The sequence below is a fragment of the Gavialis gangeticus genome, unplaced genomic scaffold (assembly GCF_001723915.1).
Source record: "Gavialis gangeticus isolate Ggan-Ray unplaced genomic scaffold, GavGan_comp1, whole genome shotgun sequence".
Taxonomy (NCBI): domain Eukaryota; kingdom Metazoa; phylum Chordata; order Crocodylia; family Gavialidae; genus Gavialis; species Gavialis gangeticus.
Window position 1 is genome coordinate 6269948 of NW_017729007.1, and position 16913 is coordinate 6286860.

Genomic DNA, 16913 nt, shown 5'->3' on the forward strand with positions numbered 1-16913 from the left:
AGCACCGCCAGGAGTGACCAGGAATAACGGTCACAAGCTGGCAGAGGGTAGGTTTAGGTTAGATATCAGGAGGCGCTACTTCATGGTCAGGGCGGCTAGGATCTGGAACCAACTTCCAAGAGAAGTAGTGCTGGCTCCTACCCTGGGGGTTTTTAAGAGGAGGTTAGATGAACACCTTGCTGGGGTCGTTTGACCCCAGTGCTCTTTCCTGCCATGGCAGGGGGTCGGACTAGATGATCTGCTCAGGTCCCTTCTGACCCTAGAAACGATGAAACTATGAAACACCCACAGGCCCCACTCACTGCTCCTGCAGACGGTGAGTGCGGGGCTTTTTTTCTTCTTTTTTTTAAATGCTGGGACTAGGCTGGGGCCGTGGAGTTGCTGTAGGAGAACCTGCAGCTACTTGGTTGTGCCTGCCTCTCCCCAGCTGATCCGAATCACCAAATCTCTCTGAATCAGCTCCAAATCTTCCGAAGTGGATTCAGCCGAATCCAAATTGAATACTTCCTTCCCTATTTGCACAGGCATAATAGTAACTGCATATTGGGCCTCCTCTGTCTATTTAAAATGGCCCATGTCAGTTCAGTGACATGCATCATCCAGCAGAGCCCAGAATTCGCTCTGCATAGATGGAGTTCCCTCAGAAGAGTCATGTGACACTTGGCAGGTGGACTGAACGGGGGACACTGAGAACCTTTTTCTATATCCATGTGAAGTGACTCACCACACAGCCATTATTAGTATATATATTGTGAGTTGCTAGAAACCCTACTCATGGACAAGAGCTCCTGGACAAGAGCAGGGACTGTAGAGATACAAGAACACTACTTAGACCGCACAAAACTAATCACTAATCAACAGATCAACAGTCAGATTAGAATTTAGAAACCCTGACCATTTATACACGTGCTCCGGGAGTTGGGAAGGGGGGCAGCTTTAATTAGTGCCACTCTAATTAAAGCACCTGGAGCATCTTGTGCATCAGCATCCCTGCACTTCAAAATGGTGGCGGGGTCTCTTTTACTAAAGCTCATCAGACAAGTTTTAGTTAAAGTGCCCCCAGCACCATTTTGAAGTGTGGGGACACTGATACATGAGATACTGGAGGCTGCTGGAGCATGGTAATTAATTGAGTCTGCTCCGATGTGCTGTAATTACAGCACATCAGAGTAGCCTTGCTGCTCGTGTATAGGCACCCACCAATATTTCAAAAGTAAAAACTTTCAGCAAAACATGCAAGTTCATCAAAACACAGTTCCTGATTTCTTGTTCCATTCTAGCCCATACCAATTACCAAGAGCCAAATAAGAGTATTAAACAAAAAAATACTATGTGATTGACTGGGCTATTGAGACATGAAATAGTGCTAGGTGGTGAAGTGCCCAGAACACTCGATATCTGCCCAAGGTTCAGCACACTATCTTCACAACCCAAAAATGGACAGCCAATTCTGCTGGCCCATGTAGGAGGAGACTGCAGTCACAGCTTTGCCTGCTTTAGCTTCCCAGTACCATAAGATAATACATAACCCTATGGAAATAGCAAAGGAATACTCTGTCTGGGCCTAAGGACTGCAATTTTGTTTGACGACTGCACAGGCTGAGCCTAAGGAGAAGGAAAACTTTTAATTCCTCTCTTAAAACTTGCACTTGCTTAAGGTGTAAACAGAATGTAGCCCCAATAGAGGAATCAATTGAAGAACAAAATTAATTTAAAAGAAGCAGAATGGAGAGAGAAGGTGGAAGGGATGTTGCACATTAGCTGTTGATGAGGCACTCAGAAAATTACATTGTTAGTACAACCAAGGTGAACAAACAGATGGTGCTGCTGAATCGCAGATGACAGTTAACAACAATACATTCTGATTAATGTACTGTTATTTCATTGCCATTACACTTAAGTGCCTGAAATGAGATTATGACTGTTCATACACTTTAAGACACAATCAGGAATCTTAAAAGTAATCACTTTTGAAATAATGAGGGTTTTAAATAGAAGCAAGAACATGTGACTGCTTACACTGAAACGAACCCACCTTGCCACCAGCGAGGATGACCATATAGCAGGCCCTTGCATGTCCAACTAATTCTAACCTTTGTCCTCTATCAGGCTACTGTAGGCTATGGTGGAACACTGATCAATAATACATACTGGTCACACAAAGGCTTTGCTAAAGCATCAGCCAGAGTAGGCCTGACCAGCAAACCCGACCATGCATGAACTCCTTACATATGCAAAACTTGTTATGTGGGCCAGATGTGCACTCCTGCCCGAAGATAGGAGGGGGAGATAGCAGTACAAAGTGTAGGATTACCCAGTATCAAGCTGATAAGGCTGGAATGAAAACACCCAGAACAAGATGTGAAACAAGAGCATAGTACAGGATGGTTTAAGATATTCAAAATACAGGCAGAATGTAATACATAATTTGTTTTGACCACTTTATAAAAGAAGTGGAAAGTGTGGGAATTTTGTATTGGCCTAGGGGGGCCCTATGTAGTGTTGTGCCAGGACCTGGTCATGGACATACATGCGTTAACACCTTGTCTGTCAGATCACAAGAGTGTTAAGGCCATCCTTTGTTGACAATAAACCGGGCTGAGGCTTTGCCACTGAACTGAGCCTGTGGTCATTTTTTAAGACAAGACTGGTATTGGGATCTCCTAGATTCAACTTTTGCCTGCACTGCAGCTCCTAAGACTACAACACTGACAACACATCAATAACTGCGTCAAGTAAGACAACAACGATGACATTTACCATAAATCTTTCTTCTTGAAGTCCCTTGAATATCCACAGCTTAATATCCCAGTTCTTTCCATATTTTTGAACAGCAACAGAAGTTAATACTTTCTGAACAGCAACAGAAGTTAATATCATGGACAGCAACAGAAGTTAATACTTTGCCTTCTGGTGATAGATAAAAGAATTGTTCATAGTGGAAGACTGTGACAGCTTGTAACTCTAGATTCAGGGATTCCATTAACATTGGAATCAAACAAGCTTTAAAGTATAGCTGTGCTGGGAAAGTGACACTAAGTACAAGGGCTTCTCTTCATTTTTGTGTCTCTGATTTCAGATCAAGCTTCTTTAGGTTAAATCATTTCTAATGGACAATCTCAGAAACTCATTCTAGGATCTAAGCATCACACTGGATTCTTTTCTTTTTCTGCATTATAAACTGCAAGAAGAGTTCTGCAGATCAAATTATGTCCTCATGCAACACTGTGAAGCTCTCTTCATCCCTCATTGTCTTTATACTGTTTGGAATTTAGTGAATAATTACGTGAATAATGCACAAGAAGGATGAGAGGGGAGCCTGTACTGTCTCTGCCGAGCTAAAAGTGGAGAATCTAGCAAAAACGTGTCAGTGAAGTGAGCAGGTACAGTTCTGAATACATGCAGGGAGCAAAATTTGTGGAAACACCGGACTCCATTTCATGTGGTGTCTTCAGAATAGGAACATATCTTAAAATGTAAATGTAACTCTCCAAAAACAGAGAGACAGACAGAAAGAAAACATCCTTTTCCACAGAACTCATCCATTTCTTCATATAAGACTAGGGTTTCTCTCTTCTGCAAGAGCAATACTACTTTTCTGGAAGAGCAATACTACCTTTAAAACTTGCCCAAACAAACAAACCCAGGCAATCCCCTGTCATTTTTGTGGATACTGAAGTATAAAGGGCTTTATGAAATTCTCTAAAATCTTTGTTGATTATCCCTTCATCACTTGCAGTTCTGCCTGAGGCTGTTCAGATGGAAGGTATCAACATTTTATTATATTGCTACAGGGTTTTCTGAGCCATTTCCCCACTGCATTAATAGCTCTGCAGTGGAAAAGGATGTAAGCTTTGTAGTTTAATACCCTTTCCAGTTTATCCTGTATTCCCATACCTTTGATGGGATTGGTTATTTTGTTTATGAGTTGCTATTTAGGCTTTTCAATTCAGTTTTCAGTGATTTAGTCTCTGTCCAAATCCTTCCTCTCCATACAGTATTGTATAAATCATTTTAAACCTTACATCCCAAACTAATTCCAAGTCAGCTATGCTTATATTTATATCACTGTAGTTTTCAGTCCAAATTTTGTACCCTTATATTTTTGTGCAACTCTCCCTGACTTCGCTGGAAACTACTCACAAACCTGTAGGGTAAAATTTAGTTTGATCTTCTATAGTGTCCTTTTGGACACAGGTGGAACTAGTCTGCGCTCCCAAGGTACTTCAAAAGAGGAGTAAATCAGATGGGACTTGGATAGATGGGTAGAGGCCAATAGCTCAGCTATTCTTGACAGCTCTTGGAGCCTCTTTGCAGAAGTTCTATATGCTTGCAGTGCCACAGCATGGGTTGGGTGTTTGCCTGATATCTGCAGCTTTTCATTGTTTCTAACATGTGAAGGGGGGGGGTAGGTAGTACAAAGATATGGGGTTTTGCTACCTTGTAGTGAACTAGTATGAAAGATTCATATAGGTATGCTCTGTTCTCCATGGACAAGAGAACATGTCTATATGAATCCTTCTTGACAGCTCTCGGAGACTTTTCTGTACCAGGGCACATTTGTAAACATTGATAGCCAGTCCTGACTCAGTGTCCCTCACTCCTAACAAGTAGGTGAGGCAGGGAGTGCATGTGTGGGGCATGGGAGGCCCCAAGCAGCCCTGTGCAGGTTGGAACTATGCCAACCTAGAAGAGAAAAGCCATGGCTTCTCCTTTAAAGGAGAATCCATTTTTAAAGTTTGTTCACAACTCTTTCATATATTCTTGTGACCCACTTTTGGGTTGCAACCCACAGGTTGAGAAACACTGTTTTAGAGGACTGTACACTTGCAGTGTAAACAAAAACTGCAAATCAGAGGGCCTAGACACAAGACACTGAGGCTAGGAATAGAAGTTGCATTTGTTCTGGGAACAGAAAGATCCCAGGATTGGTGTGTATTCACACTCCCCTTCCAATCAGGGTTTAGTGGGCAGCTGACTGCACTGTTGCTTTTCTGCCATTGATTCAATGATGCAGTGCCAGGACAGATGCATTTTGCAATGCCCTTTAACTACTTTTCAGGGTTTGTCCTGGGATAATGGACATCTCAATGATTGCACTGAGGTTTGTAGCCTAACACAAGTGTAACTGATATCAATTTGGTGCATCAGTATTATTTACACCTGTGCCAGGAGTGGAGGACAACCAATTCTCTGAGTGTAGCTACCACAAAGGTATTATTACAGTGTTTTACCTAGGGTGGCAGGAGAGTTGATAATAGTCTGTTTGCACTGGGGGAAAAAAAAACTTTCCTGGAGCAAAAACAGGCATACAACACCCATACTCATGTAGGTGTAGTTCACTGTGCAATTTTACTAATTTTTTCAGGGTTAATTCTAAACTGAAATCCAGTAAGTTCCACTGGTGTGCAGCTATACAATGCCTCCTTGTTTACACTGCTCTCAGAACGACTTCTACTGGTGTAAATGTGTTGTGTCCAGGTCAAGGGTTCTCACCTTCAGACATCAGGCTACCTATACACCTCCTCAGCAGTGCAGGGGGAGGTGTTTTAATAAGAGCAGTTCCTGACTTTAATTAAACACCCCATTGTCACAGGTATTAAAGCCCCCATGGGTTTAAAAATTTCTGTGGGAACCTCATTTAATAAGGTTCAGATAAAGTTCCCTAGCGCTTATACATGTAATGGTGAGGCCACGCTGCAGTGTTCTAGTCTGAACGTGAAGCAGACTTGATTAATCAAGTCTTCTCTGATGCGTCCTAATTAAAACATGAACTAGCACATGTATAGGTACCTTAGGGCCCGATCAACAAAAGGATTTAGGCTCTTAACTACTGCTTAATCCCTACTTCAGGTGGAAGTGTCAAAGACTGTGATTCTCAAAGAGCTTGCCTAACCACACGGACATTTGAAGTCCAGAGAAGATCTTCTTCTGAACATGCCCAGAATTGCCACCATCTTAGCAGTGCTGAGCAACCTAGTGCATCTCTCAGGCATAAGCCTGACTTAAATTCTAAAGCTAAGTGTTCCTGACCCTATGTCCCCTGAGGCAGCCTGAGATGCCATGAGCAGAACTAGCACATACCTATGCAAGTAAGTCCTTCATAAAGCACAGCAGCCCAAACACTTTCATGCAGAAACACTGCTAGATGAGAGAAGGCAGCATGCTGGTTCCATAGAATCATAAAAAATTAGGGTTTGAAGGGCTCTCAGGAGATCATTTAGTTCAACCCCCTGCTCAAACCAGGATCAGCCCCAACTATATCATCCCAGCCAAGGCTTTGTCTATCTGAGTCTTAAAAACTTCCAAGGATGGAGATTCCACCACCTCTCTGGGTAGTTTGTTCCAGTGTTTTACTACCATCTTAATGAGCAAGTTCTTCCTAAGATATAACCTAAACTTTCCTTGCTGCAACTTGATATTATTGCTCCTTGTTCTGTTACCTACCACCACTGACAACAGTTTAGCTGCATCCTCTTTGGGATCCCATTTAAGGTAGTTTCCAGCAAATGTACAATAGTTGAATGGTTAGACCATTCAGGATATAGGGGAACTATGTCCTCCTTAGCATGTGGGGGTTTAAGCCCACACCTTTAGCCTGCCTAGATAGGGGACTAGTTATCCAGGCTGTTCAGGAGTGGGGCATATTCTACTTCCTCTTTGTAAAACGGTGCCAGTGAGCAGAAAGGAATTCAAGATTCACTATGCCAGAGAGATGGAGCCTGGCTCTAGCTCAGCGATGAGGGTACTCATCTGGGAGAGGAGAGACCTGGGGTTCAGTGCCTTGCTCAAGTGATTTTTTTAAAAATATTTTAATAATAAACAGTCATTGGATAAAATACAGGACTGTCCTTAGAGCAGGGATTAAAAAAAACAGGCCTCTCCCCCTCCAAATGGGTGTAGAAATCACTAAGTACAAAGTTATGCACCCTCCTTGGGCGTCTATACATGCGGAGCAAGGCTGTTTCAACGTGCTGTAATTACAGTGTATTGGAGCAGTCTCAGTTAATCAAGCCTGCTGGAGCATGGTAATTACTGCACTCCAGCAGACTCCAGCAGCACATGTATCAGAGCCCCCGCACTGAAAAATGGCAGCAGGGGTGCTTTAACTAAAGTTCATTGAACGATCTTTAGTTAAAGCACCCCTGCCGCCATTTTTCAATGCAGGGATGTTGATACACGTGACGCTCCAAGTGCTTTAATTAGAGAGGCTATCAGAGCCACTCTAATTAAAGCACTGCCCCACTCCTTTCCACACCACAAGAAATGCTTGCGTCTCTGATGCAACGAACCTTGAATTATTTCTTACTTATCAGCTGCTATGGGGGTGTGGCAGGATTCGTTCACTCACTCTGTTCTCCCTGTGTACATTCACAACGTGAGAAGCTTGCAAGTTACATCCCCTTTCTATGTAATGATTCAGGAAAGATGCTTTTGGAGGGAGGCATGAGGAAGAATGCTTTTGTAAAGTGCCACAGCTTCAGCAGGAGGAGTGGAGAGTGCTGCCAACTTCAAACATCCTGTACCCCAGCAGGAAAGGCACTCTCAAGGAAGAAGAGTTGGAGTGCCCACAGGCGAAGGAGTGTGCTGAGCCCAGGTCTCTAACTTCCTGGGTTAATGCTCTAACCGCTAGGCTATTGTAGGAAAGCAGAGAAAGGAGGCAGCTGCAGCAGCATCTGTAGCACCTTCTCCCATTAAGCCTGCCTCAGTAAAGAAGAGTGCTCCCATTTCTGTTTATGAAGGGAACAATTCACACACCAAACTCCAGGAATTGCTGTAAATCGCAAGTATCATGAGCAGTTCCCTGCAGTTTAGAGTTAAGCATCTAAGCCCCACTGAGAGAGAAAATTTAAGACACCCCCCTCTTCTGTATTTCCTATCGGCTAACCTTGGCTGATCCCCACTCAGAGTGGGTGTGAGGAATCCTGTTCTGAAGCCCCTAATTCTCCCCGTGCCTTGAACAAGTATTTTAGGCAACTAATTCAGGGCTCCAGGAGACAGCAGGCTAAAAATGTAAGCATTTATAAAAGCAGGACATTGGCTGCTGTGGCTCTCCTGCTTTACCTGTAGTAGGTAAGGGTGTTACTTCTTGTGTTGCCTCAGGGTTTATGGTAGTCTAACAAAGAGTTTAAATCATGGATTGACTAGGATGGCTTAGAGAGGGATGATCCTGCCTCAGGCAGGAGGTCGGACTAGAGGACCTCTGGTGGTCCTTTCCAGCTCTACTTCTGTATGATCTCTAAGATTTCATTGCGATACTGAGTAGGGTTGTGCAAAGCTTTGGGTGGTGTTTCGATTCGGAGGAGATTTGGCCCAATTCGGTGGCTGAATCTCTGAATCCAAATTGAATCGGGGGCAATTTAAAGGTCCGAATTGATTCAAAGGTCTCCAAATCTTCAGAAAAGATTTGGAGAGCTTTGATGATTGGGGCAGTCCCTGGTGGCTGCAGCAGGGAGCTGCAGCTGACTCTGAGCTGGTAAGTACTAGGGGCGGGGGAGGGGACCATGGGGGGACCCCTGCCAGCCCCTCTGGTCCCCCCGTTCCCCCAGTCCACCCATGGCTGCCCTGCCCTCCCCACTGCCCCACATTGCAGGGGGGCTTTGCACAAGGCCCCTGACTCCCCCTTAACTCCCCTGTCCCCCCACTTGGGTACCCAACCCAGGCAAGCTCTGGCACTTTAAGCAAAAAAAAAAGCAGAGAAAAGCCCCCAGAGTCACCGCTCCTGCGGTAGCCTCGGGGCCTCGTGCAGAGCCCCCACATGGTGCAGGGCAGTGGGGATTACCCTCGACTGGCAGGAGCAGTGAGTCTGGGAGTTTTCTCATTTTTTTTTCTTAAAGGGCTGGAGCTGGCCTGGGTGGGGCATCTATGGTGGGGCTAGGGGAGCGAGGGGGACTCTGGGGGCTTGTGCAGAGCCCCCAATGCAGCGTGGGGCAGTGGGGGGCAGCAGAGATCGCCCCTCGCCCAGCAGCACCCACGGAGTGAGGGCTTTTTTTTAACAAGAGCTGGGAGCTGAGGCAGGCAGGGGCAGCCATTGCCGGGCCGGGAGAGGGGCGGGGGATGGGCCTGGTTTGGCTGATTTGGCTGAATTGAATCAGGACAGTGATTCAAATCACCGAATCCAATCACTGTCCCCCAAATCAACCGAATCTGAAGCAAATACTAGCTGCTTCCCACAGGCCTAATACTGAGCACTACAACAACCATGTTCCTTTGCAGATATTGCCTATATTCCCTCTGTGGCCATGGAGTAGTCATTTAACCTCTCCATCTTAGCTTTCCTTTCAGTAAAAAAGGATGGTGATAATTGTCTTACAGGATATTCCAAGGGGTGATTAGTTAATGGTAATAAAGTGCCTGAGAAAGGCAAAGCACATATTGTAAATACTAAATATAATCAATTGTTACCATAATATTAAGAATAATATTGCCTAATTAAGTAGAAGCATGATCCAAAAGAACCACTGGGGCTATGTTTACCTCAGTGTGAGGCTTCAAGAATGAAAATAACTATCTACATTGAGGGAGAAAACATGAAATCTCCAGCTCCACCGCTTGCTGTTCTCCATATATCTGTTAATTTATGATAAAAATCTATCCACAGAGTTGCTTTAAATTTCCTCTCCTCTAGATGCAACTGGGATTCATGATCACATTAAAGTTATCTCCAAATAATTAATTAAAAACGAGCCTCTTTTAAAAAAACAGATGACTGAACATAAATCCGAATAATCCTCATTAAGTCCATGTGCATCTACAATGTTACATTTGATCTTCTAATCCCTACTGCAGCCATCAAAATTGGAGATTAACTTTTTCAAACTCCAGAGTCTTCTGTTTCTCTGTTAGCATTCCCAGAGTTTGGGATTTACTACTGCATGCTCTAACAAAATCTGCCTCCCCATATCATAAAAAAAAGAAAAGGTCTCTTCATTTAACAAATTGAATCTATTTTGTAAACATAACATCACGCTTCATATGTCTTAAGTGCGTTAGGATTTACAGCATTGTATAGAAGCCTTCATCTGCTATATATTCTAGGAAAAATATTGTTATGCTGGGGATTAATTGAATCCTTATCGAAATGGAAAAAGTGAGTGGCGCATTCACACTAGGGCTGTGTGAAACAGCACCCCTTCATTTCAACTTCTGTTTCACATTTTGATTGGACAATGTTTCATTTTGAGTTTTGTTTCATTTCAAAAGCACTGTTCTGTTTTGTTTCGTAAAACTGTTTCACTGTTTTGGCACTGTTTCGATGTCTTGCCCATAGGCGATTCATGAAAACTGCCTATAACTGCCATTTTTTGGTAGATTTGGATGAATGGAGCAGGTATGGTAGCCCCTTCTGAGGGCATGAAGCCTGCCAAGTTTCAAGGAGATAGGTGCAGGGGTTTCTGGGAAACTGCCCCTCAGACTGCTGACAAGCAAAACTCATGACATGTGTGACTGTGTGTGTGTGTTAAGGTGCGCCCTCACTGGCACTAATACCTCTAGACGACACAGCAGCGTGCCCCAGTGAAGCATCCTCCTCCCTCCAGCCTCAGTCCAGTCCACCACTTTAAATAACAACAGGTAAAAGAGTAACTTAGTGAGGAGCAGCACAGTAGCACCAACAGCATCTCAAGCAGCCAAACTATGACAGAGCCTTTCTTTCCTCTCCTGCAGGAGCTTCTTCCCTAGCATGTGTGTTGAGGCACGCCCTCCCTGTGTCGTTCCCCTGCTTCCCCCTCCCTCTCCCTACTTTCTGTTTCCCTGCAGGCAAGCCCAGCTTCAGCTTCGAAACTTTCGAAACATTTCAACTCCCTTCGGTTTGTTTCGAAGCCCTTGATTTCGTTTCGGTTGCACTTTTCTGAGTTCAAAATGAGTCAAAACTGTCAAAACAAAACAACAGGCAAAATTTTGCACAGCTGTATTAGCCACCCCTTTATTCAAGATAAATGTCAGACAAGTAGATCCTTAAAACACATGCCACATGGAAGGCTGATCATGCTATATGGGTAGAGGGGTTTCACCGGGAGGTGAATGAGAACATGAGGGGCTGGGTACTGTTGGATGCATTCTGTGCTTGTGTTAGTGAGAACAAGCAGCAGCCAGAGAACACAGAAGCTATAGCAGACATACCCAGAAGCAGACAGAGAAGGCATCAGGAAAGCACCAGAGGCAGACAGAGAGGTACATCTACTCTGAAAAAGTCAAGAAAGAGCTTTTAGGGGGGAATGCTCAGAGTTGTGCACAAAGAAACTGGCTTCTGTTTGATTCTTGCTGTGTTCAGGGAAGTAGGATTTTCCAAATCACCTTCATAAATAAATAGGATTGCATCAAAATTTTTAAAGCTATCCTCACCTCCTGCTCCTACAACCAGTTAGGAGTTTAACTGCTTATGGGTCAAAAAAAGTAATACTTGTAACCTTAGGAATCTCTCCTGTGCTACCATCATCTCAATACTCCTAACCATATCCCTCCATTTAAACTTGCATTTCTTGCTGCCTCCAAGGCCCCTAGCACACTTTAGTTTAAAGGTGCAATGGGATCTGATCCCTTATCCCAATGATCGTGCCTCTTGATGTTGTCATATGTGCATGGCTGGAGGTGTGATTTTGGGATGGGGAATAAAATCTCAGTTGCACAATTTCTACTTGCCAGTACGCTGGGAGCCCAGGCTCCCTCTGCACAGAAAGCCAAGTGATCACAGGGGCAAGTCCAGATTTGATAATCAACAGATTGTTGGCTCCAGCCAGGGTTTGCTCCAGGGTCTCAACGCAGCCCTGGTGTGGTTCAGGGCAGAAACCAACAATCAGTTGATTGCTGGGTTGAGGCCTCACCCTGGACCTGCTATGCCTACAATTTAAGGCGCTATACAAACTGGCCATAAAAATATTCTACACATTACATGTAGAATTTGCCATTTTGGCCATTTTGAAAATAATGTTACTGTCATTCTTTCTGTTTTGTTCTGCACAAGACTGACAGTGCTCCATAAATAATAAGACTGAAAGCACAGACAGGCATATGAAACTATTGTGTTGATAGTAGATTTCCTTGCATATCTTTGTCACAACAAGATATACTCTAGAACTGGGTTTAGAGGACAGTTCTGCAACAGATATGAATATATAGACCAAACATAACCTCAAGATAAACATGGGAAATGGGTGCACTTTTGGCATGATTGGCTATATAGGACATTTCATATTCCAGCATTCTCTGAATGTCATTATTTTACAGCAGCATTTTTCAAAAGTAGGTGTCTGAAAATGTTTATAGGCTCTTAAACATATGCATGTAACCTACACTATGTATAAAGATTCTTCTGTTAAAATACAGTAGAATAGTTATGAAAAGTTAGCACAATTACCAAGTACTATTCAACTTGCAACATTTTTAAAATATATCAACAAAAACCCAGCACAACCCTTCTCCAAAAAAAAAAGCGACTTAAAAATAGTATTTATACTTTTATCTCACTCTGTCTTATGTCCTAATTTATAGCTACCCCTCATGTACCAAGTAGAATGTTTTATTAATAAAGCATAGTTACCTTATTTCTAGGCTGTTGATGTTATCCACTGGGTTACTATATTTTAATGACAACCTAAACAATAAGAAAATTATTTTTAAACATTGCAGTGGGGCAGCTTTAATTAAGACATTTTAATGTTTTAATCAAACTATGTTCTAAATCAGTAAATACAAAGGAATTTCACAGCAAAAGATACAATATTCTAGACAAACATGTCAAACATTTCAAACAGAAATGTTCTTTCTCCTTTCAGCAGATGCTTCAACACGAAAATCATACAGAAAATAAAATTATAGAAGACCTCACAGTTGCTTTATTACCAGGTACAGCCGAGGCTCCACTTGTGGGAAATCTTTCAATGAAATTGGTGTCTTACTAATGCTAATGGAATTTTCAGTGGTTGTAAGAGTTAGACAGATGCTAAGAGAAGCTGGGTATAACACATGAAGAGCACAAAGGAAAATGAAGAAATCTTTTTCTAGTCAAAACTAATTTTAAACTGCATACTCATAAGCAAGCAAGGAAATAAATTAATAGGAAAAACGCTTTAAAAACCGTGGTCAAAGGATTCCTGTAGTCTCACCTCTATGATTTTGCAACAAAAAAATTAAATATGGCATGTTTTATCCATGGTGTTTTATAAACATATGATTAAATTACTATTAGTTTGTTGCCATTGCAGCATTTCTAATTAGCATTTAGAATAGCATGCATTTCATGGTATGAAACTCTGCGTCCCACTCACGTTGTGTTGGCGGCTGAACATGCTGATGAACTGAAGTCCACATTACGGGATACAAATGTAAAATTTGTCAGATCCACATGAACTGATTTGTTGGCTGTAAGGCTGAAATTACTGGCATACATAAGGATACATGTTTCTGTTCCATTGGTCACATTGAGTGGAGGGTACAGAATGGAGTCTGGTACTTCAATAGTCATCAATCTTCGTCTCGACTCCAAGGCCACATGGGTTATTCTGGGAATCTCGGATAATAGCACAACAACAATCCATTTTCAAAGCATGAACATTTTCAGTTGGTAATGGGGCTTTGAGGTTTCCAACTCAGCTCAAGTCATCAATAAGCTCAGGTCAAGTCAGCAATCAAAAACAGTATTCGACATCTTACATTTGGTTTAATGACCAGTAGGAAAAGAGTTTGGTTGAATCAGGTATCCACATCATAAAACCATTACCACAAGCATAAGTCTTAACAAAGCTAATTTAGTACTAGCCTTGGAATATTAGTGCCCACTAGTGGCATTACTTGGAAGAAGTATTTTTCATTACAAAACAATTTTAGTGTAAAAGTTTCCTCTTTTCTCTTATCAAGTAGGAAACAAACTCCAATAACTTAGTACCTAAGCAGGAGAGAAATTCCTCCAGAGGCATTGAAATCAAGCCACCTTTCCTTTATAAGCTTATTTCCATGTATTTCTATTTCAATCGTGTATTTCATAATTCCTTTGTTTACTTGTTCTTTCTTTTGTCATGTGTATCCTGCTATATCAAACATGCAGCTATGCAGTTAGAATCATTCTACCCAAGCTATACATTTCACAATAAACTATGAGACGAGATCCATGCCTGAACAATTGGTTATATTTACATTAAGTTCTTTTAAACCAAATCAGATTATTCAGGAACAAATTCTTAGTCATCATATTCTAAATCTTTACATAGCATTTCAGGATTTTTTTCTTTGCTTAGTCTAAATGAACCATAGTAGTTATGGATCCCCTCTCACATTTGGTGAGCTTATCAATTACAATTTAGATCACAATTCTACAGCAAGCAATCACAGTATCTGACTGAAAACAATGTTTAATGAAAGCAATGCATTAGATTAGAACTCCACAGTTATTAGCTGAGTGTGGAATGGAAGTAACCAGCATCCAAATTCTTTCCTTTGATCTGTATTGGCAGACTCCTAATTCAGAAGGCACTGAATCAACTTCCAACTCCAAATGTAGTGGCACAGCTAGACAAAGAACTTACAGCCAAAGAACTTAGCAAGGCCATAGACTCCAGCAAGTGGAAAAGTCTCAGGGGAGGATGGCATCCCAGCTAAGATTCTCAAGTGTGGGAAGGCTAGCCTGCTACCACATCTTCAACTCCTAGTGAGCTGCTGGAAGGAAGGGAAGTACCCCAGGACATGTGATATGCTAACATCATCAGTCCCTACAAAAACAAGACAGACAAGGGTGACTGCAACAACTATAGGGGCATCTCTCTCAGTGTCACGCCTTCAATACTGTTAGCAGAGCAGGTTTGTTCAAAGTCCTGGTAAAGATTGGATGCCCTCCAACGTTACTCAGTATGATACACTTCTTCCATGAAAACATGCAGGCCACAGTTCAGTTTGATGGATCAACCTCTGCAGTTTGAGATGAAGAACAGAGTGAAGCAGGGTTGTGTTCTGGCACCCACGCTCTTAGAGATCTTCTTCTCTATGCTGCTTGTAACAGGGACTCAGGTGGGAGGCCAGTTACTTAGACAGAGCTGGGCAGGATTGACCCAACAATGAACTCTGTCAGGTGGCGGACATTACATATTTGGGAAAGATTCGGGTGATTAGCCCACAAAAACCAGGGGATAAAAGATGGCGGTGGGGCATTGATTTTTGCCTTTGGGCACCAAAAGACAAAGAAGAAAACTATGGGGACTCTAGAAGGTGGAGGAGAGATCATACCTGTAATACCTGGAGGATGCTGGAAGAGACAGACTTCAAGAGAGGCAGCAGGTTGGTCAGAAAAAGGAAAATACTTCTTTGTAAACCCCGCTGCATGGGTGAGTGTGGGAGCATTGCGGGACGCTGGGAGACAGGTGCCTTAAGCAGAGGGGGAGAAAGGAAGCACCTTGGAGATGACCCAGTGGCTCAGGCAACTGCGGGAGCACTGTGAGGTGGTGGGATACAGTGGACAGGAGCTCAGAGAGGGAGAGAGAGCTAGTACCCCTCAGAGGAAAGATGGGGACTGAGAATAGCTTCCCTCAAGCTTCCTACCCTGGGAGGACAATTAATACCTGAAGTGAAGAGACCATCTGTGAAGAAACAGCAGGGAGCCACACTCAGCACAAGCTGTCCCTAACAAAAAGAGAAAAGTGGATAGCACATATTGCTAATGAGGTAAATAGCAGTATAATTTAGGTACAAAGTTGCAAAGGTGTATCCTGCCGGGAGCATCCTTCTCAATAATGGGCTGTTCTCACAAATGAAAGAATTGATGAGACTGCTACAATTATATGGCATTTAGTTTGGAAATAAATTAACCCTGTGAGACTTTAACATCTGGGTGGCATTTATCTTTCTCAGACACTAAAGAACACTGATCCCCTTTTCTTTTCTTCACATCCAAGTTGTGGCGGGTGAGTACAGAGGGGAGATGAAGATAAAAGTACAGAACCCTCTCACACTGCTGCGCTACACTTTTGATGGCTTGAAGAAAGGCATATACCCAGGGGTCATGATTGACCACAAGATGAACATGAGCCTGCAATGTGATGCTTCAGCTAGTAAAGTGACCAAAATGCTGGCTTGCATCCAGGACATCACTCTCCCCTTGTACTCGGTCTTGGTGAGGCCGCAGCTGGAGTACTGCATCCAGTTTTGGCTCCACAATTCAGAAAGGATGTGGAGAAGCTTGAGAGAGTCCAGAGAAGAGCCACGTGCATGATCAGAGGTCAGGAAAACAGACCTTATGATGACAGGCTGAGAGCCATGGGGCTCTTCAGCCTGAAAAAGCGCAGGCTCAGGGGTGATCTGATGGCCACCTATACGTTTATCAGAGGTGACCACCAGTATCTGGGGGAACATTTGTTCACCAGAGCACCCCAATGGATGATGAGGTCGAACTGTTATAAACTACTACAAGACCATTTCAGGCTGGACATAAGGAAGAATTTCTTTACTGTCCGAGCCCCCAAGGTCTGGAATAGTCTGCCATCAGAGGTGGTTCAAGCACCTACATTGAACACCTTCAAGAGTAGATTGGATGTTTATCTTGCTGGGATCCTATGACCCCAGCTGACTTCCTGTCCTTCGGGTGGGGGGCTGGACTCGATGATCTTCCGAGGTCTCTTCCAGCCCTAATGTCTATAAAATCTATGAAACCTTCACACAATGTCAGATGGTAAACTCTACAATCTATCACATCTAAAAGTCAAGACAAAAAAGTGAGGCATATATTTATTAGAGAACTTCTTTTTGCTGACACTGCTACACTCACTGCCCATGAAGATGGCCAACTATGGATGGAGAGGTGCCGGAGGATTGGAAGAGGGCCAACGTGGTTCCCATCTTCAAAAAGGGGAGGAAAGAGGACCCGGGGAACTACAGGCCAGTCAGCCTTACCTCGATCCTGGGCAAGCTGTTCGAGAAAATTATTCTGGCAC

General features: G+C 43.1%; 1 protein-coding gene across 1 annotated transcript in view; it reads right to left on the minus strand.

Moving 5' to 3' along the window:
* ATP6AP1 (ATPase H+ transporting accessory protein 1) overlaps positions 1-16913 on the minus strand; it is a 112233-nt gene that overhangs the window by 19543 nt on the left and 75777 nt on the right. The window contains exons 7-8 of the mRNA XM_019509271.1: positions 13266-13507; positions 12539-12592 (exon numbers count right to left, since the gene is read on the minus strand). Coding sequence (XP_019364816.1) covers positions 12539-12592; positions 13266-13507 — 296 coding nt within the window. The remainder of the gene's footprint in view (positions 1-12538; positions 12593-13265; positions 13508-16913) is intronic.